Raw genomic sequence first — 23,383 nt, forward strand, 5'->3', positions numbered from 1 at the left:
CCATCGCAGACTTCCATGGTGAGAGGCAGACAATAATGGCGGGAAATAATGGAACAAAATAGAAATTCATTTGGAAAAGCTATCTCCGTTATTATACATTTCCGCCGGTAATGTAATAGATGAAAATTATCTTATAATTAGACGTCTTATTCGAATATGATAATAGATTAGTGGTAGGAATGATATTAAGCTCTCACCTACTTGTCAGTTTGTTATAAGCCCTCGTTTACGTGTGATAATTACGTGGTTTGTGATACTTGCATGGAACACAGACGGATGCACACACATAGGCCTACAGGTAACATATGCGCTGTATAATAAATATAACACATACCTGTTATCCCATGAAAATAATTCTTGAAAATACGTGACATCCTCCTCGACATTGAGTTTTTTGGATCAACACATTTCTTCATTAAATTCGTCTATATTATCACTCGGTATGTCTTCCACTCACCACAAACCTTCTCTACTGAATACATATTCCTTATCTCACACTTGTCAGTCATTTTCTCAGATAATATACACAAAATACTGTCGAAAATGGCGATAACAGTCTGGGTAAGGCACTTCCTCTGACATCCAATTCGCCAGTTGTAGAAAATAGAAATAGAAAAAGGCGGGATTTAGGTTAACTAGGGAGCCAGAGTGCAACTAATGGCTCAATTTATTTTATAATTACTTCTTTATCGAATAAATGACTCCCAATTGCCAATAACAAAAGAAAACTGACCAATAAGATTTAATTTGAGTGTAAGGAACCAAGCAAAGGACTGATTTGCATACTGCAGTCTTTTTTTTTCCGCTGGCGCCAATCATTAAATCTCCTGGGCGGTAATAGGCGCCCCCCTGCCCCCTCCCTCTAGTTCCTCAAGCTCATTGGCTCATTTTTAATGTTCTATTAATATTGATATATCGCAAATAGATCCATATATAATTAATGTAAATATATAGCTGCTAGCAAACATTAACTTTCAAAATATGAGTGGAAAAAGTTTGACATAAAGATTAATTCACTGAAGTCACAAATACAAAATTTCGGGGAACACATTCACGGCTACTTCTTCTCTTTTCATTAATTATAATGTTTATCAAGACAAATGACATCAAACACATAAAGCAACGGACAATAATAGCCATTTTATAAAGAGTAAAATAAAGTGTAAACACCATACATTCACATAACGGTGTTGTTTAGAGGAACGTTACTAGTAGGAGTGGGCTCAGTGATGGAACAGTAGCTGTGTGTGTATGGTTGAGTGTGCATATTATGATTAACTTGAAGTAGAAATTTTATTTTTGATGTACAATAAAACTAATATCTATAAAAATTTCTCCCACAAGAATATTTTGTTGTTTCACATCCCCCAACCTTTGTGAAATATACCTAGAATGGAAAAATAATGGTCAGAAAGTGTAATAAAGAAGAATTAACTAGCGTGTATGTGAGATGAGAGCCCAGAGGGAGTGAGAAGAAGAAAGACGTGGCACCACCGCAGGTACGATCTCACTGTAGTCTATTCACACGTCCAGGCCAGTAGTGTGTGGTTTACCTTAGACAGTTCCTACAATATTAACCGTGTCCTGCCATTCTCAGGTATTTAGGGGTTTCTACTTAATATATTACACTGATTGACAGCAATAGAATTCGTTGACAGAGGTGTGTAGTCTGTTAGTTTGCTAGTTCATAGTAAAATGTTAAGAGGGAAATTTTAACGGTGGTACCCTACACATGGCGGGTGACCAGTAGGACCACAGAGGAACACTCAACTTGTATTAGCTTAAAACACTGGGTGTATGTCTGTTTATATGTATGCGTGTTAGTTTTATCTCACTATGGTTAAAATGGATACGTGTTTAACGCTCGAAATATTATGATTTCCTTTTGAGTATATTGTAAGCATAGGGGGGATGTTCATTACTGGAACCTCCCAGATCAAGGTTGAGGTAAGACGTGCACGAGCAATGAACAAACACAGTAAAGGAAAACAATAACTAAATCAAGAACAAAATATAACATGAAATAAACAGAGCACCTATTTTAAGAAAAACTTAAGGGCGGTGTCTAGTTCCTGTGAACAAAATGGTGAATTAAAACGTATGGTAACGAACTCAACCAGACTTAAAACATATTATTAACTTGGTGTCCTTTAAGTAGTTATATTTTGTTCTTGTTATAAATAATCAGTGAGCAATAAAAAAAAATTCCAGTAATATGGTCATATTGGCTGAGTATAGACAGTGGGTGAACTTGGGTGTAATAACATGTCTTAATAATTCTAGATGGTTTCTTTGTTGCTATAAATTTGAAGTTTACAATTGTACCCTTAACACTATTTTTGGTAAACATTAAGGACGGAGCTCCATTGTGCTGCAGTTCTCTTGGTTGTACTTGGAAGTTCATAAACCTGGTTTTAGAATTTTGGTGATAATATAATTCAAGTTAGGAGACAACAGTAGGCTGTGGTCTCCATGTTCTTGGCTAACAGACAAAAGCCATCATTGAATTATGTTTGGTGCATGTAGGAATAAACCGGTTCATTCTGGCTCAAGTCATTAATGGTTATGTTACCTCACTGAAGCACTGGAGGTGTTGGAGTCCATGGCTTACATGACTCTTTCCAAGTAAATTCAATACAATATCAATAACAAAATCCACTGTTACCCTTGTTTTTAATACTTTCTGGGGGTTTTCTCTAAAATATTTATGGTAATAATAATAGACACAAGTCCAGGTTAATTAACTAATAAAAAATCTCTATAAAAATAAACTTATTTCTTACCTCAAGAACAAACCAAATCAGGTGGAGGAATTGCACTTTTCATGTTTTGTATTTTTCCTAATTTTTTCCCGTTAATAATGGTTCTCCGTGCCCATAATCCACCCGGAGATGCCATGCTTGTATTTGAACCAGTGACCATTCCATATGAACTGAAATGTTAACACCCAGTCTTAACCTAACCTACCTAATATAACCTAGAAGTGGTTAATTTCTTTTGATGTTTATTTTCTTACTATATTTCATCAGTGAGTTCTGTTATTATAATCATTTTTTGTGCAAATGCTTCATTTGGTAGATAATCAGGTGTCTAGGTGCATGTTACTTTGTCGGCGGTGATGCCGCATACTGGGTGTAAACATCCAATCATCTTGACGTATTTCAAAACATTCCTCTGCGCTCTTCTGTGCCAGATTCAATTTCACCATGGCATGTGAAGGGTGTCGCTGGTGTTATATGTTAGTGTAACAGATTTATTGACAAAGCTTGTAGTACAGTTTGACTTTTCTGAGTAATATAGTCAGGTCTTGACACTGAGGGTGGTATCACTTCTCACTGCCATGCAGGACAGAGGTTCATACACAAAGAAATACAACATATTCATTAGCAGTATATATAGGTCAGTGGTTCACATACATTGTACATCATATTCTAATTGTAGACTAATCTGTGTGGGCTAGCAAATTCGGGATAAACAGCATGGATGTCCTCAAGCACCCCCCGATTCAATGTAGTAATTACATGTTATATGGATATTATTTGGGTATTATCATTTCGGTCATCCAGCAGGTTAGATTAGGTTAGGTTGAAATTGTTTTCCGGTGGTTTTTGATGTGTTTTGAACAGATAATTTCAACTTCCTAATGGGAGGATGACCAAAACATTGATTTCACCATTATTTGTGATTTCAGCGGGAAAGACGATCTCGCCCTCCAGTTTTTAAAAAACCACGGCATCCTTCCCTCCACAAGAGACTACGGGAATCCCTGTGTTTTTGGACCAGAGAGGAATTGGTTCCAGTGCAATAAAAAACTAATTAATAAGAAAAACACACCTCTTCTGCCCAGTCTAAGTAACAGTAAGTTTGACCATGGCAGGTTAAAATAATTTAAGGTTAGGTTAGGTTGAAATTACAAATAACCACTTTTTAACAAATTTGCACAAACTCGGCAGTGTCCACTATAAAACACACTGAAATTGTGGCGTTTAAAAAATTTATTTCTATGAAAAATCTGGCGGCGGTTATCTCGTTAATAATTACCGCCTGTGTGTATGGAAAGGATGGCACTGTAAGTGTTTGTGTGTATCACATTATTAATGGGCAGTGGTTACCTGTCTGGTCATGGCTCTTTACTTGTTATTTGTCTGGCATTTGTTTGGATTGTGTCATTCCAATATTTCTAGCAGACGAAGTACAGCTCATTTACTGGGTCCTTGTTGAGTTTTTCTGTTAGTCTGGGACAACCTTTCTTGAAGCGACTCCTGACTTAACAAAGCCGAGGTAATCTCGTCTTTAACATGCATAAAATCTCGCGCTTTGATGCATAATTTAGTTTATTCTTAAAATATAACTTAACTAACCCAACTTAACCTATTTAAATTTGAGGTCCACCTATGCATTATTATATGAATTCCACATAATCTTCCTCCCCTGCATTCAAAGATCATATCATGAACCTACTGGTCTGTAGTGACCCAACTTGAACATTCTACATTACAACAATAACAGCCTGATAATGCAACTTTTACATTATCTAGTCTTCCTTTACAAAATAGAAGGAAGATAATGCTAGTATCTTAAGATAGGTAGATTATTGTAGTTTGGTTCACTTCATGAATGATTATTTATATATATACCGGCATTTTAGCAGCATATATCTGGTATACAGTACTGTACTTTGGGACCATGCCAGACACAATGAATGTAAACAAGTAAAGGCATAATTTTATGTTCATTAAATACATTTCCATAATGCACTTAACTTCTTCAACGCATTTATAAACTTCACCTATATGTAAAGCATTTGTCATCCATGACCCCTGTGCCTTTAAGTGACCAAATTCTGTAAATTAGGATGCATAATGACATCACCCTAGGCCCGTCAGAATGAATGCCATACAAATAGTGAATTAAATAAAGGTCCGTGACTGGATAATTATCAACTGCCAAACTAATAATAAAAAAAAGTTACAAATCCTTGTCATCCTTTTTTGGATGTTTTTAATGCAACAAATAATTAATTGTATATATATATATATATATATATATATATATATATATATATATATATATATATATATATATATATATATATATATATATATATATATTTATTTATTTATTTATTTATTTATTTATTTATTTATTAGTGTGCTCTAGAACACTTGCTCAGGATAACCAGTAAATTTTACATCATTTACATCACTGCAAGTCTGTGAATTAGTGTTATAAAGCCTTGTAGAGCACATGGCATAGTACTCTCTCCTATCACATGTACAGTAGCGTGGTTTACATCTATGTGTGCCAGCAGCATCTCGGGTGTTAGAACAGTAAACCTTTACCTAGACTGTCTGACACCACACATTGTTTTGTTCTTTGTGGCAGCAAGAGTATTATGGGGCAAACACCTCCAAAAAGACACCGGTCTCATCTGTGTTAAAAATTTATTCAAGACCGAGCCATTCAATGTTGGGAGACAGTTGTTCTTGACTAGCCTTTGACCCCTTTACTTTGAGGATGCTGCTGTTAATATTATATTTCATTGACTGCCAATGGTTTTATTCAACACATTTAGGCAACAAAAATATCTTGTTCTATTGTCATTGTAGTAAGAAACACAGGCGGTTGGGTTACAATTACCTTTTCCGGGTTTAACTGTGCTTGAGCCGGCAATGGGTGGTTACCTGATATATTTTTGTTTGTTTTTTCAGGGCTGTGGTGTTGAAGTGAAATGGTTGTCACCTGTCGGTACACGAGGAAGCAAGTGATGAAGGTTCTCTGAAAATGGCTATTATTAAACATTATGCATTGCAGTAGTCAAGGTAAAAATAAGACATTTCGGTTCACGAGTAATCCATATAAATTATTGAATGAAAAATGTCGTCGACCGTAAAACCTCCATTCCTGACGCCTTCCCCGAAGGTGAAGAACTTATATTATTACACAGGAAGAGTGAGAGCGTTTTGGAAAGACCTGATCTTTTTCTCTGACCAAAGGAATGTTGCTGTAGTTAACGTCAGAAACTTGTATATCCACGGAATAAATGTAACAGCAGAGGATATAGCTCGTCTTGAAAAATTAGTTCTGGAAAATGAATGGGATGAAGCACCAGAATTCCACTCTTACGTCGATGAGTATCCAAGTGAGGTTCCTCCATCTTGGCCATACAAGCTCTCGGGGAAGGGTCTCTGGGAAGCTAAGTGTGCCTGGATGGGACCCACACCCGAGTTTGTTGAGATTAAACATAAGAATGAAATTGTGTTCATGCCTATAAGTTACTATACAGGAAAGGTCCTTAAATGTTTTCAAGAAAAAATATTGTTTGGCGACCACAGAAATAACGTGATGGTTAATTTTGATGACTTTTATGTAAACGGGCAAAGGTTCACCAAAAAGATGGCAAATAAGTTTAGTCAGTCATTTGATACTTTAATTCATGCATACATAATTAAACTGAAAGTTCTCGCAGGTTCCAGTTCCAAGGTTATAGGCCCAGAGCCTCACTTGCCAACCTGGCCCAAACAACACTACACAGCGGACATGTGGGTGGCAAAATTTGCATGGCCAGGTGATTTGCCAGAAATAGTGAAATCCCAAGTGGGAAGGTTCCAATTAATTCACATGAACCAGTGGGACAATGTTGGACAAGTCCCTTGGGTGAGGTATGAGCAGTTGCATGGATTTCCTTTTCCAAGTAAAGATACAAAGGATTATGTAATAGAGAGAGAGAAGCCCTTCATATTAAGTGAGAGAGAGATGCCCTCCCGAGTAAGTGAGAGAGAGAAGCACTCCATAGTAAGTGTGAGAGGGAAGCCCTCCACAGTAACTGAGGATGATGAGGAAACTGGCGGTTCACAGACTGACCTAGACCCATCGTTTGTACCAGTGGAGCAGGAAGAGGGTCTGATGAAAGGATGTTTGTTACTGGCCAACCACCAACAGGGACTAATGACAAGCTTTGTCGATGTCATTGCCTTCACTAAAGAAAATTTTTACATTAATGGTGAATTATTTAGAAGCCACATGTCTCTCTCGGATTTCTTTAAGTGTAGAAAAATTCCCCTGTCTGCCTGGGTAGTGCCTCTTGAAAAACCAAAAATAATATTTCACATTAAAGTTGTGTGGCGGGCAGTTTGTGCGTGGTACGGAAATGCACCGAGGGACTTGGAGAACATCAAGAAACTTTATGAAAATGGGATATTGGCTGGGAAGTTGGTAGAAACTGAGGAATCTGACAAAACCAAAATATTTACCCATTTTATGGGAAATATTACAAGTTTATCATTTGCTTCGGGTGTTCTAAAGAGCAAAGTCTCATCTACACATACAGTCAAAATTTTCTTTAAGAGGAGATCTTTGTACATGTACGGATACAAGTTCCACTCCAGTTGTCGCCTTCTTGATAAGTTACAAATCCTAGAATCTTTTACATGGTCTGTATTGGCCCATCCTCTGCCCACAGGCACCCTTCAGTACCAAGCAATTGCTCTTTGGCAATATCAGTATCAGCCTTTTATAATGATGAAACTTTTCCAAATTATTGCCGATACCATTAACCCCAGTCCTGAGGGTGACATTGATAGACACGCTAGAGATCTTTCACCCGTGAATGATGAGTCTGATAATCACATGTCTGGATGGATAACATGGGTGTCTGAGAACTGTGGCATCTTACAGAGTAGAAGTAACCAGGCGGACTCGGCCAATGTGTATTTTGAGAAGTCAGTCCTGTACGTGGATGGAGAATTAGTTCCCGACCACGTGAAGCTGAGTTCTATCGATCGATGTCGTCAGTATAACATTGATGCCAGACCAATAGCTCCTAAGTTTTTCCAGGGTCTTCTGGTAGCAATGGGAGCAACTATGGTATGGATAGGTAAAAAGCCTCTGCTTTCAGAGTCTCCACCAAAAGCAGTCTCACCCAGTATGAATGATGGAATGAATTCTCCAGATGAGAATGAATGTCATGGCATGAATGGGGGACACATGGATATGGAAGAATATGCAAAGTTGAAAAAATGGAAGAAGAAACCCTCAGCCGAGGTAGATGATAAGGACAAGAATGAGCGGCTGTATAATGAGCTTCATGCTGTTGAGGGAATCATTGCAGGAAGTGTACTAGTGACTAATGACCAACAAGGACTCATGATTTGCTTTAACAGTATTGTTGCTTTTACCATTAAAAACCTTTATGTAGATGGTGAGAGGTTTGAAAAAACACACACATCTCTTTCAGAATTCTTTAATAAGAAGAAGATAGCTGTGAGAGCTTGGGTAGTACCTCTGAAGGAACCAAAGGTACTGTTTAATTGTCATGTTGTTTGTGAGGCTGTTTGTGCCTGGATTGGACGAGAACCACCCAACTTAAAGAGTCTCGAGAGTGCACACCAACAAAGGTTACTCAATGACACTAGAAACTTGAAGAAGTCTCTCTACCCTGAGGTTGTGTTCAGTTATTTCTATGGCAGATTAATTCGTCTCTCTGCATCAAGTGGGTTGATTGGCTGTGAAACTCCTCATGGTGAAGTTGCTGTTGCATTTTGGAATAAGGCAGTTTTCTTGAATGGAGTCAAGATCCACCGTGGTAGTGATCTTCAGAACTATCGCAACATTTTAACTGTGTCCAAGTGGTGTGTGCTTGGGTATTCTGTAGCACCAATGGAGATTTTAGGAAGGACTGTGAGATACTGTGCAATAGCAATTTGGCTCTATGCTGACCAACACAAAATTGGAAGAGAGTTATCTCAGATAATATTTGCTCGATCTCAGGATTTGCCTTTTGACGTCTTGCCTATTAATGTACAGAAAGAGGTGATAAAAGGAAACGTGATAGTTGAAGGAACAGAATCTGGTTCAGAAGGCAAGATAATGTGTGGCTGGATAGTTTATGTAAAAGGTAATGTTGGTATTGTTGACTGTGTCACTGAAAACACTCGTGAGAAAACGTATGTAGTTTTTCAGAACACATTGATGTGGATTGATAGTCTGGCCATGGAAACTGGTGTATCGTTACACTCGTTTGACCATTTACTGCAGTGCACTCTTTATGCTTATACTCCCCATGTGAGTCAACTAGATGGCTACAAGATCACTTACATTGCCTCTATGGTATGGATTGGCAAGAAACCACAATATATATTAGTAGGACCAAACTTGACGCCAGTGCGATTGGAACTTAGGTTAAAAACTGCATCACTTGTGGAAGAGGTCGATAGAAAACTGGCAAAAATATCTCTGACTGACACACAGTTGCCACGAGGGGAAGGCGATGATGGAGAAACCCAGGACAGGCTGGAAGAGGATAGTGAGGAGCCCAGCCACAAGTACAGGGGTAAACATATAACCGGAAAAATTATTCAGAAGCACAAAGGCGGAGGAGTCGCTCAGTGGCACAGCATTCAGCTCGAAGGAGAAGTATACATTGGATTTTCACGTTCGGATGTCTACATAGATTTAAGCCCAATGACCAGAAGGACCAAATTAGCAATCATAGGTTCTCGGCCCTGTAATTTTTACGTTGTACCGGTAAGTCACTATGAAGTCGGTGACTACACCATCAGTCTGCTAGCAACTTGTGGGTGGATAGGCAGTAAACCATCACACATTCCCCCACCAGGGACCCAGAAGTCAGCCATCATTGATATGAGCAATGTTTATGTGACCCCTGTCAATAAAACCAGCTTTGATGACAAATCTCAAGCTGAACTTTCATCTCCAGTGCCACAACAAGGAATTTGCTCAAAGAGTACCCCAAATGTCAATAGACTACCTGAAAGCAGCTTGGAGGAAGCTTCTGGCACACACACACAACCAGGTGCTGTGCCTAAAGACAGAAGTCCTCATGTTGCAGACAAGACTGGGTATTTAGGACCTCAAAATGGATACGTTTCTCATGTTCCCAAGAGTTCAACATATGAAAAAACCAGCGTTACCACACACACTTCTTCTGTCGGCTCTAGTACCCCAAGTCAACCTAAGGATGTCGGTGGGATGTGGAACGGACTGTCGAGGACTCACCTCAAAGGCTCCATAATAGAACTCCACTCAAACGTTGGCCGACTTGAAGGTGCGGACAGAAGCCAGCATTACTTCTCCCGCGACCACTGTTACCTGTATGGCGTGAGCCTCCGCAACGTTGAGCTGTGGCACGTTCTTGTTCAAGGTAAGTGGTGCAGTGATTGTTTATTGCGTTGTTCACTCGCTGCAAAGAATAGCTTTACGGCTTTGTGTAAGACAATATGACACAACCACCGAAGGATTTTGACAACCCAACTGAAACAACAGGAGTTGCGGTATTCATTTTGAAATTCATCCGACCTCTCCGTAAAGATACCTTTTGGAGTGAGTGTACACGGTGTCCATAAACTATCTGGCGGCCCATTTTAAAAGTTTTAACGTCAAGCAACAAACGGTGCATGTGTGGAAATGTACCAAGATAGGAAAACAACTTAAAAAGAGTTGCTTGTCAGGTATAATAAAACCAATTTGTTCTATATACAATATTTTTTTTAGGTTATTAAACTCTAAATGGGTGCGATAATTGATGGCCATTACTCTGAATATCTTTCATCAGTTTACATTAAATAGTAGGCAGCTATCAAACAGGGAGGTACTACTGCCTGGGAAGATATTGGAAGCATAATGTGTTGTTAAATGGTAGACCCTGCTGCTAATTGGCATCACAAAATTGTGACGAAGTCCCAGTTTGCTGATCTGACTTTCTGCCTCATTTACACACAATTGCAGGTCTCAATTGTTTCTCTTACTTGACAACACAACATACATATATTGTTTCTCACTGATGATCATTTTTTTTTCTTTTTGCATTTATTTGTGGTTCTTTGTTATTATTATTATTATATTTTATTTTATTATTATTATTATTATTATTATTATTATTATATCTTCGCCCCCAGGCCCTGATGTGGGTCATTGACCTGTGCCCAGGTGGGTTAATCCCCTTTATAAAAAAAAATGTTTTACCTGTAGCTTGGGTGGATAATTTGACGCCAGTCCCAATAACCCCGACTGTAGGAGCGTTGATAGTGCTACTCTGTGGCTGCAGTTGCAAATCAGCCCAGTTTATTTGTCGCCACTGTATTTTATGTGGTATAGTTCTTTATTCTTTAAAAGGTGGTCATTATCAATTAAAGTTAGCTGCAGCAGGCATCATTAGTGGAAGTATGATGTCTTTCAAAGTCATACAATGTCTTTCAAAGTCTTAAGATGTCTTTCAATGTCATACAATGTCTTTCAGAGTCTTACGATGTCTTTCATAGTCTTTAAGACTTAAAGATGTCTTTCAAAGGCTTATGATGTTTTATTATTTCAGGTCAGAAGGTTCTCTACAATATTAGCGAGAGCCACATAGGCACAATGAAGGTACAGGGAGTGTGGATTGGAGACCTGAAGGTGGACAACATGCAGACCACCACCATTTACATCAAGGATTGGTGCGAGAAAAATCTAGTTCCTGATGGTGCTCGTGAAATACTGGTATGTTGTGCTTTAAACTTCATTCCTTCTTGAGAGATACAGTCTGTCACAAAAATCCGGTCGCCTCTTTTTAACCATGAATCTCAAGAATCAGTCTTGTGAATCCGAAGCTTTTATGGACAGAATACTGCATCAGTATCTACTGTTTCAGGTTCATGGATCTGAATCTCAGGGTTTGTTGAGCGGCAGAAGAGGCAACAGGACTTAGTGGGTGACTGTACTTCTGTAGCTAATTCCCTGTGGAAGAAATACAGTAATATATTGCATAGGGGACGAATAGGAGAGAATATTTTTCTGCTCTGTACAGTATCTTTAACCATGAATCATTACCTATAGTGTGCAGTACAGTAATATCCCTGTTAGCTGGAACAATTGGTGCTGAGCGTTTCTGGGATTGGGACAAATTCTCTTATCCCTGGTAAAATTTGCACATCTTGGAAGTTTTTCCGGGCATATGTGAATGTTTCCACGTCTAGATTAATCCTTTGGCATGGAGTACTATTGCTACAGAGGCTTAACTGCAGTCGGACAGACATAGAGCTGTATTTATTTATTAAAACACTACAGTACTCACAAGCAGATGCTGTTGTTTTGACCTTGTGATGTAGGCAGGTAGGCCAAATAGTGATATGACGATACAGGATGGCTGGCCTGCCTTTGTCCTGTAGCAGGTGTTACTAACTGTCACTCTCCATGAAGGAAGGAGTGTACACATTGTATACTGTTCTGTACATACACCTACACACTAGCCTGCAGTAGAAACACACTGTCCACTCTGCCATTTATAGTACAGTATGTACTGTATGTACAGCTACTCCCCGACTTACGACGGGGTTAGTGACCCAAATCCAGGTCGTAAATCGGAAATGTAGTGTTAGATGGAATGTAGACTACCTTAACATCAGGGTGCATGTCGTCCAGGTGTGGTGGGTGTCCCAGAGCATTATCCAAAATTAACCAAATCCTTAATGCAATCCCTTGTTGCAGACAGTACTCCTTGGCTTGAGGAATGAAACAATACATGAACCAATCCTCAAACAGTACTAGGATCATCCAGGCTTTCTTGTTACTTCGATAAAACACTGGCAGTTTGTGCTTGCTGACATGTTTGAAAGCCCTTGGGTTCTCTGAATGATAGATCATGAAGGGCTTTATCTTGAAACCAGCTACATTCCCCCCCAACAGAAGCGTAATTCAGTCCTTGAATGCCTTGAATCCTGGCATTGTTTTCGCCTCTGTGGATGTATGTCTGTTCAGGCATGCGCTTCCATAATACAGGTTGACAATCCTTTATCCGAAATTCCGAAAACCGAAAAGCTCTAAAAACCGAAAGTTTTTTGTGGGGAATTTTTTTATTTATTTTTTATACGGGGATTATTAGCCCAGCCAGGCACAGATCACTGACCCACATCGGGGCCTGGGGGGCAAAAATGTAATAATAATATTAATTATAATAATAATAATTATTCATAGTAAATAAAATTTTAAATAATTATACACCAAAATAAAATAATAATGATTACAATAATAATAATAATAATAATAATAATAATAATAAAATATAATAATAGAATTAATAATAATAATAATAAAATATAATAATAAAATTAATAATAATAATAATAACAATAATACTGTAATAATAAAATAATAATACAGTAAAGAAATACAAGAATGAAAAAAAGATCAAAAGTGAGAAACACGACCTAGACCTATGAATTATTATTATTATTATTATAATTTTTATTATATTTTAGATCCCCAGGCCCCAATGTGGGTCAGTGATCTATGCCCGGGTGGGCTAATACACAAAAAAAAAAAAATAACCCTAACCATTCTGATAACCGAAAAATTCCGAAAACCGAAATGCCTCTGGCCCCAAGGATTTCGGATAAAGGATTGTCAACCTGTAATCCAGTTTCATCCACATTGATTATTTACTCAGGCAAATAATTTCCCTCCACGATGACACGATCTAGCTCCTCCTTAAAAGCTTCGGCAGCACCAACATCAGCACTCGCTGCCTCTCCACTCACCTTTACATTATGTAAACTGTAGCAGTTCTTAAATCTGTTAAACCACCCATGACTTGCTCTGAAGGTTTGGTTGCACTCATCTCCTTCCTGCTCCTTCAGGCTTTCGAAAAGGCTTCTTGCCTTAGCCTGTAGGGTTAGAAGGCTTAAGGGTACACGCTTTTGTATCTGGTCTTCCATCCATATCACAAGTAATTTTTCCAACTCATGAATGGGACCTTGTCTTTTCTTCGTTATTATAGTTCCCTTTATCGGTGCTGATCCTTTCACTAGCTCACAAATACGTTCCTTGTCCTTCAAAATAGTAGATATGGTCGAGTGCAAGAAGCCTAGGTTGCGTGAAATGGTTGCTACAGTTTTTCCATTTTCATGCTGCATTATTATCTTCATTTTCATCTCAAAAGTAATTGACTGTCTCCTTTTCTTCTGAGCACCACCAGCACTCTCACTTCTACGCTTTCCAGTCATTCTAAAGTGAATTAGATGCGAAAATAATGTCAGTACACAGCGCTATTAGTTGCAGATACAACAACAGCCAAACACCAACTAAGCGCTCTAAGAAGTGGGTGCTGTAGCCACGAGGCGACCCAAGCCACTCAATGCTCTGGTATGGGACGGAAACATTTTGGTCTAGAAAATACAGTACACGCGTCATTTGAAAAAAATTTTGGTACCGACTGCGGCGGTTGTATGTGAGGGTGGTCGTACCGACTGAGGCAGGTCGTAAGTGTGGGTGGTCGTAGGTCGTAAGTCGGGGAGTTGCTGTATTTGGTACTTTCACACTTAATGGATGTACAGTATAGTATACATAACTGTGATCACTTTTTATGTCTTAAAATTGCTTTAACAGTATTCTTGGCCTAATTGTATCCTGGTACAGTATTATGCAGTACTGCACAACACAGATTGTATGCGAAAACACCAATGAGCGAGTGAACAAGCGTGTACAATGGCAACAGACAATGAACTAAGAATGTCATGATGCTGGAGTTTGAGGAGATAAGCTGTGAGATACATCAGCCATTCATAGGCATCCCATGCAGTCACATGAGCCAATCATAGCTCATGAGAACTCTGAGCATGTTGACACATGATGCACTTTTTCTGAAATTTATTCAAATGTCCGAACGGAGAGATTTTTCTTGGAATGCTAAAATTTTATTTTTTTGGATAACGGAAACCTCCAGGCACTGAAGATTCCAGCTAATGCGGATATTACTGTAGTCCCTCCCTCACCCAAAACTTTCCTCTCAAGTATACTGTATACTGTACAGTAATGTCTGAAATGGGGATAACCAGCATGGCTTAATGTTAGAATTATAATTATACACCTGTTGGCTTGTTTTAAGATCCTAACTAACTACAGTATTTCATAATTACAGTGGGGTATACTATAACGAATGGATTCTACTACGAATATTCCTATAACGAACGGTTTTACCTATAAAATTGAGAATGCTATAACGAACGAAACTCCTACAACAAACATTATTATTATTATCATCTTTTTTTTTTTTTTATACTAATTTATTGTTTTTTTATTATAAGTATTAATGATATTCTTTATTTCAGGGGTTTAGATGCATATTTATGCACTTTTTTACAATTTTTACAATTTTATATTATATTTTCAGTGTTAAGTGGTTGTATTTGGGGGCCTGGAACGGATTAATCCTATAACGAACGAATGCTATAACGAACAAGGTTCTAGAACCAATTAGATTCGTTATAGCATACCCCACTGTATATACATTACCCAGCAGATATAGAGGAAGTATATTTATCTTGTCTGTTAGTCAGGTTATGTGACTGTTCATGTAGCTCATCCTCATAGCATAGATAGACCTATAATTCTCTGGCTGAGTGCAAAAAGGGCCAAAGTAAAAAAAATTTCAATTTAGATTTTGGCCCATATAACCCAGGTTTCTTGGCCCAAGTCTAAATTGGCATTTTTAGACATTGGCCCTTTTTGCATTCAGCCAGTGAATTATGCTGTGTTTATGTGGGTCATAGGTTAGGACAGGTAAGATTAGGTTAGCATTGGGTTAGATAAGGTTAGGATAGTATTGTGGTGGTTAATCTTTAGAAGAAATAAGCTGGGCTTGTGAATTCATGTCTATAATCCATATTGAAGCCTAGGATTATTATTAATTTATCTGTAACTCATGTTGAAAGATTAGATTATTAAGTTGTCAATAACACATGTTGATAGATAAGGTCTATAACTTATACTGAAACGTAAAATGTTTACATTGATTTATGTTTTAAATTTGCAGTTGCATCAGATTGAAGTTTCCTAGCACCTGTAAGAACTACCTGGAGCTATTATACTCGAACATCTTGGAATGTCCCGATGAAGACTAAGAAAATATATCCATCAGTTAATTTGATCAGTATTACCCCTCAAAAAAAACAAAAAAACAAAAACCAAACCTGCAGATCAGAGTAGTTGTTTGTCCAGGTATGTAAGCCAGTGAGAAATGTGAGAATCCTTTACAGCACAGCACAGTACGTAGATAACATTTTGAACCATTGTTAATGTATTGAGATTAATATTACAGTACTCACTTTTATTTTTACTTTTTTGTAATATTAGTTTGTAGATGATTAAAAGGAGGATATGTTAGATGAGTCTCTTTTAAGTTATATCACGTGAGGAAGTTGTAGTTTCCTTCAGAGTTAAGTGATTGGGTAGTGTACAGTATTGGGGGTCTATTCTTCCTGTAGCTATAATTGTTAATGTACATGATCCATTTGTTGTGATATATTTTGTGTTGAGCTGTAAGTTCTTTAAGACTGATAACTTTTATTTGAACATTGTCTTTACATGTTAACTCTCACTGTCGCTCTCTCTTCATTATCTTCTTCGTTAAAAGTCAACATAGCTTTGTGTTCAGTAATTATTGTTACTATTATTAAAAGAGTTTCTTGGATAAGAGATTCTATTTTGATGGATTACTCTCAGTGGTGTCATTAGTTGAGCTGTTATGTGTTATTCCATATTGGCCATGGGCAGACAACTTTGTTTTTAACCCAATCTCTTTTTGTGGCTCTCCTGGCAAAATGTGTTGAAAATGATAGACAGATATCTGTTCGGTAAAATCATCTTACTGTACAAGTCTACAGTTTGTTCAGCGTGTACAGTAAACAGACCATGCAGGTACACAGTTCAACATACATATAGATAACGCCTTTATTGACGGCAAGAGGACCTTTCCTCCGTGTGAAAGGAATAATGCCTGAGGATGTTGTGATAAGTGTGATGTATGGCAATGAAACATGGGCAGATAAAGAGAGTGACATAAGTAGACCTGAGTGAGCTGAAATGAGAATTGTGAGGTGAATGTGTAATGTGTCACTGAAAGACAGGAGGCCCTGTTCAGAGCTAAGACAGCAACTGAGTATTGAGAGTGCTGTATTGGTGAATCCTGTGTAGAGCCAGGTTGAGATGGTTTGGACTTGTAGAAAGAGTGAGCTAAAATGTGGAGGGGAGGAGAGTCCGGAGTAAGCCAAAAATTACATGGGGAGAGGTTGTAAGAAATTATATTAGAGTTAGGAACCTGGCAGAGAGACTGTGCAGCATGGAAAGCTGCCATCAGGTAACTGGCTAACCCATGCAAGCATGGAAATGGTTATAAAATTGCCTTATTTCCAGTGGGGTTCTTTCTCAGTTTTTTATAAGCATCTCCAATATTACTCTCACAGTAACACACTACATACACGAACTGTATCACACATACCCAGAAGACATATAGTGGTTGTCAGCCAAGTGACAAGCTCAGCTTTTCATCCACATTAATTGGTGGCTTTGGATTCACCACTCCCCCTCCCCTCACATGTGTAAAAATGAAACACGAAACCTCCACAGATGATGGCCGCCATCCTTGCAGCTAACTTCCACAGACCTGTGGTCTGTGTGTCACTGCATTAAAAGTCTGTTGATATTTCTCATTTGTTTGTTGAGTGACTGATAACAATGTGGCACTAAGAGCAAATCGTATAAATGAACATAAAGCAAATGAACATATACACAATCAGTACAGTTGAACACCTTGGGCCCAGAGGTGTTCATACACTTCGACACTGTGACAATACAGCACTCTTTTATTAACCCCTCGGTACAAAATTTTATTTGGATGACGACAGACAATACTGGGATTAATAATAATTGTTAGTCAACTAAATGTGGCCTGTAGAACAAGTTATACTTGTATTTGTTCCTGAATGTCGACAATGATCACAAAAGCAATATAAAAACCAAGTTACCCTTCCTTGGGTTTTGGTGTGAAAAAAATTATAATTTTTTTTTATGGTAGTTTTAATGATATATTGAAAACTTAGTGAAGTATTTATTTATTTATTGTTACTGGGAGAGACAGTGTTTGTTTACATAAGAGGATGCACATACTGTCAGAGCTGTTATTCAAAGGTTCTTGAACTGAGGAATCCATTGAGCCAGATATTTTGTTATAGAAACATTCTGATTTTATGCAATTAATTCACTTAGCCATAAACTTATTTTATGTTATAAGTTTGGTATGTTATTTTTTAATGAAGATGAAGGATACTTTGTCTTCAAGAATATCATAATTTTTTGTATAATTTGCTTCTGTGAAGTACAGACTTCAGCTATTTTATTTTGTTGATTTTTGCACTTGCTTCAATGGTAGGTAGTCACATTGCCTCTTGTTATTACCTGTATCTTTAGGTTGGTTGAGCTGTAACCTATATTTTAGATACAACAGCTTAAACACACATACAGTACTTCCTAAGTCTTTAATGGGGTGTATTTATTGACAGTCAAGTGTTGAATTACCTTTTATGAATTATTAAAACCCTTTGCTCAATAATACTGTACTCTGACGTCTCCATGAGTTGGTTTGTAGGGATGAACATCCGAGATTTTTTTTTCCTACGTTCACTAGTCGAGTTGTAATGAAAAATTAAAAGAACAACAACGGAGTACTATACAGAACACAGAAGTAAATGTGTGTACATGATGAATTACTCGACAAGATGAAATATATTTTGTGTTGTGCTCGCATAGCGAAAGAACATTTAATACACTTTTAATACACTTGCAATGAAATATACTGTACTTGGTACTGTATACAGTATATTGCTATAGTGCTGTCATGCATACTTATTAGTACACCATACATATTGTATACAGTACTAAGCTATGGACACAGTAGACAGTATTGTATGTAAATATTTTATTGGGTAAAATTGTGATACTAGTTTGCAGTCGGTTCAGCATGCATATAAACAATGCAGGTGTATAGTGTACAAGGACCATGCAGGTACAGTATACAATTTCCAGCATACCTAGACAGTGTGGGTATACAAAAACAGCTAAAAATTTAAACTTGAAATTAGTTTGTGTTAATATCACCTGACAACTAATTTTGACCATTGAGAACACTCACTCACTTGCCCACACCTGTCATTATTCAGTCCCCCGTACTGTAAAGTAAACATTATGGTGGACAAAACATTTAATGTACAGTTTATTGAGATGGTGATTTATGGATAATTTACTGTATGGTTGTTACATAAAGTACACATTTGACATAAGAGTGATTTTTTTTTTTTTTTTGTTATAGATAATACCTATGTTGTGTATCTAGAACAAAAGAAAGGCAGTTTCCATTTGTCAGTGTGGAGTGTAAAAGAGGAAATGTAAGTAACAAGAAAATAGCTGTTATCATCTCCCTTAGAAAAATAAGTACAGTGTAAGTGAATTGTGAACGATATGACTACCATGACAACACAGATAAAGCAAAAGAGGACAAAGGTTAATGGCTTTTAATAATGTCGTTTCTGAGATACATTGATGTTCATGAAAGTATTTCACTATAATACTATAGTTCCTGCCTAATCTGTGGAGTAATTGTGGATGGTGAATTATATATGTGTGTGTGTGTGTGTGTGAAAATTGGGTTATGTTTCCAGAAGCACAAAACAATATCCCCCAATTCTCTTAATCCTCCTTAAGATAATTGTCATTCTTGTTGGATATGTTCACTGAACAGGGGTACAAATATGAATCCACACATATAACCTCTCCACATTCTAACATTACACATCTTGTGGAGATGTACACAGTGGCTGGGTAATGAATGAATGGTGGGAAACATAGGTCAGGGTGATCCTTGTACACATGGCACAACATTTCCAAGAAGCTGCCTTGCTCTCGCTTTCACTACTTATAGCTTATGTTAGATCAGAACTTGAGAGTCAGTTTGTAGAGAAGAGGAAGAATAAGGAGGACTAAAAGTGGTGACAGTCCCCCTCCTTCACTTGGGGCTGTGTGTACTTGGTAAAGCATTAGTTGTATTGCAGCTAATGTTAACCCATTTACTGCGGGGTCTCCGCTTTTAATATGTGACTAATACAGACGATTTTATTCAGCTTAGAGGCAACACTACACAAGGGGTTGATAAGACTATCTCCACTAACCCCTTCACTACAGACACCTTTTTGACATTTTATTTGACTAATACTATGTACAGACAATTTTATTTAGCTCAGAGGCGGGCACTGTTGTACGAAGGTTCACAGGGCCGTACAGTGGCTTACAGGGCCAGGCATTTGTTAAACCTTAGCACAATACATCATTACACTGTAGTGGAACTTTTGTGACCAATGTTTATATTAATTCTTTCCAGGAGTATTGACCAAACTCAACTAATAGCAGAAAATAGTAACCTTATCTTAATGAAGACTAGTGAATAGTTTAGTTCAAGGAAACCTAGTATATGATTATTGTAATGGGATGTAGTAATCTGTAGCTATAACCTTTAATCAATCATTGGACTATGGATGGGAAGAATTTTAATATACATCAAATTCACAATGGCTGACCCAGGCAAATGTGAAAAATGCCCTTAAAATGGTGATTATGATGACTCCACTTCCAAAATGCCAATTAAATATTATTGACTGAAAGTTTTTATATGCTGTGGTTAAAATATAAATTTTTTTTATTGATAATTATACATATTTCATATGTAGGTGAATGATGATAATTTAGTGGTAGAGAAAGGTACACTCGCTCCAGGAGGTATCTTTTCGGAGGGGTCTGATGAATTTCAAAATGAACACCTCGGCTCTTGTTGTCTCATTAGGGTTGTCAAAATCCTTCGTCCGTTGTCATATTGTCTAACACAAACTCGTGAAGATACTTTGTGGAGCGTGTGTACATGTACAGTATACTGTATTGTACTTGTGATTGATGAGGATTTTTTTTTTTTTTATTATATAAACCTTATAATTTGTATATTAGAACCTCCGTATTAACCTTTAGATTTTATGTTTGTGATGCAGGTTTGATCCTGAAATCTGTTTTTTATGTCCTGTGGAAATGAAGAATCGACCCTAAAATTGTTTTATGGCCTTTGACAAGTGAATGGTGTGATGTGTAGCAGAGTTGAACTCTACTCGTCAATTTAACTTTTAGAATTGCAACAGCTTGGCTAGATCAGACTGATACACTAGATAGTTTTTCCCTTATAGTTGAACCTCCAGAGTTCTGAAAGAAAAAGGGAATATGAAGGAAAGAGGAACAGTATTGTCATAGTCACTGAAAGATTACAAGCCCTTTGGTTTTCTCTGGGTCGTAGAACATGTTAGTGACTTTAGCCTATGTCATCTTTTTTTCTTTCAGTCTGGCTGTTTCTGTTTCTTAGCTTTTAAACAGTACTAACATCAGTGGATGTTGGCTTTAGGGATGGTGGCCATCATCAGTGGACATTGGCTCTGGGGATGGTGGCCATCATCAGTGGACATTAGCTATAGGGACAGTGGCCATCATCAGTGGACAGTGGTCATCATTGGACATTGGCTGTAGGGATGGTGGCCATCATCAGTGGACGTTGGCTATCAACATTGTACATGGCTGTAGAGACGGTGGTCATCCCTAGTGGATGTTGGCTGTAGGGACGGTGGCTGTAGGAACAGTGGCTTACATCAGTGGACAATAGCTGTAGGGATGGTGGTTGGTGTTTCAAGATTTTTGTGTTCAATTTTTACACATGGGGGTGGAGTGGGGAATCCTTAGCTGCCATTTCAGGTCAAGTACAGTACAGTGTGTGATACAAGATGAGATCATAGGTAAGGAAAACTACTGTACATAGAAACTCAGAAAGGAGGGAAAACATGAGGATTGAAATTAGTAACCAGTCAATTATATTTACTAATCTTCCACAGTTGTTTGGGTGAGATGAAGCAGTATAATAATAAAAATAATTTATTCATCAAACAGTTATACATGTTTACAATTGGCTTGGTTTATATATAGACAATGCCACTACTGTATATGGTGTATGTAGACAGTACAGGTATGCAACACTAGTAAACATTAAGGCAATTCACTCAAGGATATTTGACAGACCCATCAGATGTTTATTTCCAGTAGGTTCCTTTAGAGAGACCTCAGAAGAAGAAGAAGCAAGTGTATAAAATAAGAAATGGTTAAGACAAGTACAGATGTTCACCAGTTATGCTAAATATCATCAACTTGCAAATTCAATATACAAAGTGAATCCTCAGCCACTTGTATCTTGGGTGGATATTATGCATACAGGGTGAAATGTAAGTCCAATGGTAATTTTCATCTGTTGGTGACTGACCCCTGTGGTATAAACCATTGGAAAAAGTGGTATGTGACTTATGACTCACCCTGTGTGAAACCAAAGTACCCAGCATGAGTGTGAAATATAACAACAGTATCCAATTTTAGCTCAGGACAGGATGTTTTTGTGTTCAAGGAGTTGAAAGTTGGATTGTAACATTTGTAGGAAATAGAAGTATACAGTACTGTATATGCACTTCTAAGTATAATGTGCAATGGTATAAAGCATTGTGTTTCTCATGTTATATGGACTTATTTTGTAAATGCATGCACTCATACAGGGGTATAAGGAATAATGTGTAGTATGTATACTAGTACAGTACTGTAGTTCAGATAATTATTTTGTTGTGATTTCAGACCATATATGTAATTCAATATTATGTATCAAGTATCATAAAATTTAGAAATGAAAACTTGCTACAAAATGGGCAATAAGTAAATTGATACCCTTAACTGTACCTTTTTTATTTATTTTATTAAGTACCTGCCTCGTAGGTTATAGTTTAAGATACGACAACAGAAAAAATTAAAAGGTGTTGTAGCTCCTTGGTGTAACTGAAACCCACTTTGATGTTCATGGTTTATTTGAATAGTTGACTGAGACAAATCTACTTGAATAATTAAAATGGAACATGGAAAGTTAGGGAATAGATTTAAAGATATTGTAGATAGGAGTTGTTTGTCTCTATGTCCAGTCATCCTTCATCAGACAGCTCTTGTATTAACCTGTCAGAGAGCATTATGACAGTATTGAGTGTGAATAAATTTAAGACCAGTTTTGACCAACAGTGGCACAAGTTCTGATATATTCTGGAGCCAGTACTTGCCAACAATATGTAACAGTGATGTGACTGACCACCCAAGCTGCTAACAGACCAATCAGTGGTGAAGAGGATAAAGTTCTGTAAGTCATTTGATCACCGGGATATTGGTTTAGACTTAAGAGCTGTGGCATGAGTGACTGGGATTAATCCTACAACTAGTCTGTCCTCACCTACTGCAAATGTCATAAAAGGTAAAGAGGAAACCAAGCACATGACATGGTACAGTATCAGCTAGGGTGCACCTCACACCTTCATCCAAGCTTGTCCACAATGGGGTTACAAACATCAACCCCCATTTATTCCCAGCCACCCCCACACACTTGAGTTGACTGGCCCACTGTTCACTCTGCATTTCTACAGATACATGTGTTGTCACAATTATTCAAGTACTGTAT

The 23,383-nt window shown here is 37.6% G+C and overlaps 1 protein-coding gene across 2 annotated transcripts; it reads left to right on the forward strand.

Annotated features, from left to right (window-relative positions):
• The first annotated feature begins 1,516 nt into the window (after positions 1–1,516).
• LOC121858513 lies at positions 1,517–22,618 on the forward strand. 2 transcript variants are annotated; one of them, XM_042354980.1, is made up of 5 exons: positions 1,517–1,597; positions 3,692–3,858; positions 5,712–10,162; positions 11,333–11,496; positions 15,806–22,618. In XM_042354980.1, exons 3-5 carry the CDS (start codon positions 5,878–5,880, stop codon positions 15,827–15,829), a joined length of 4,473 nt encoding a protein of 1,490 aa, XP_042210914.1. In that variant the 5' UTR covers positions 1,517–1,597; positions 3,692–3,858; positions 5,712–5,877; the 3' UTR covers positions 15,830–22,618. The 2 variants fall into 2 exon arrangements, with proteins under 2 accessions (XP_042210914.1, XP_042210915.1); XM_042354981.1 differs by lacking the exon at positions 15,806–22,618 and adding an exon at positions 15,164–15,771.
• The last annotated feature ends 765 nt before the right edge of the window (positions 22,619–23,383 follow it).

The sequence above is a fragment of the Homarus americanus genome, unplaced genomic scaffold, assembly GCF_018991925.1.
Source record: "Homarus americanus isolate GMGI-L3 unplaced genomic scaffold, GMGI_Hamer_2.0 scaffold47293, whole genome shotgun sequence".
NCBI lineage: Eukaryota > Metazoa > Arthropoda > Malacostraca > Decapoda > Nephropidae > Homarus > Homarus americanus.

Bases quoted from the DNA above. Each gene is read 5' to 3' on its own strand.
- LOC121858513 (XM_042354980.1), top strand. From the start codon at position 5,878: ATGTCGTCGACCGTAAAACCTCCATTCCTGACGCCTTCCCCGAAGGTG. The intron at 10,163-11,332 runs GTAAGTGGTGCA...TTATTATTTCAG, and splicing joins GTGGCACGTTCTTGTTCAAG to GTCAGAAGGTTCTCTACAAT. The intron at 11,497-15,805 runs GTATGTTGTGCT...TTAAATTTGCAG, and splicing joins ATGGTGCTCGTGAAATACTG to TTGCATCAGATTGAAGTTTC.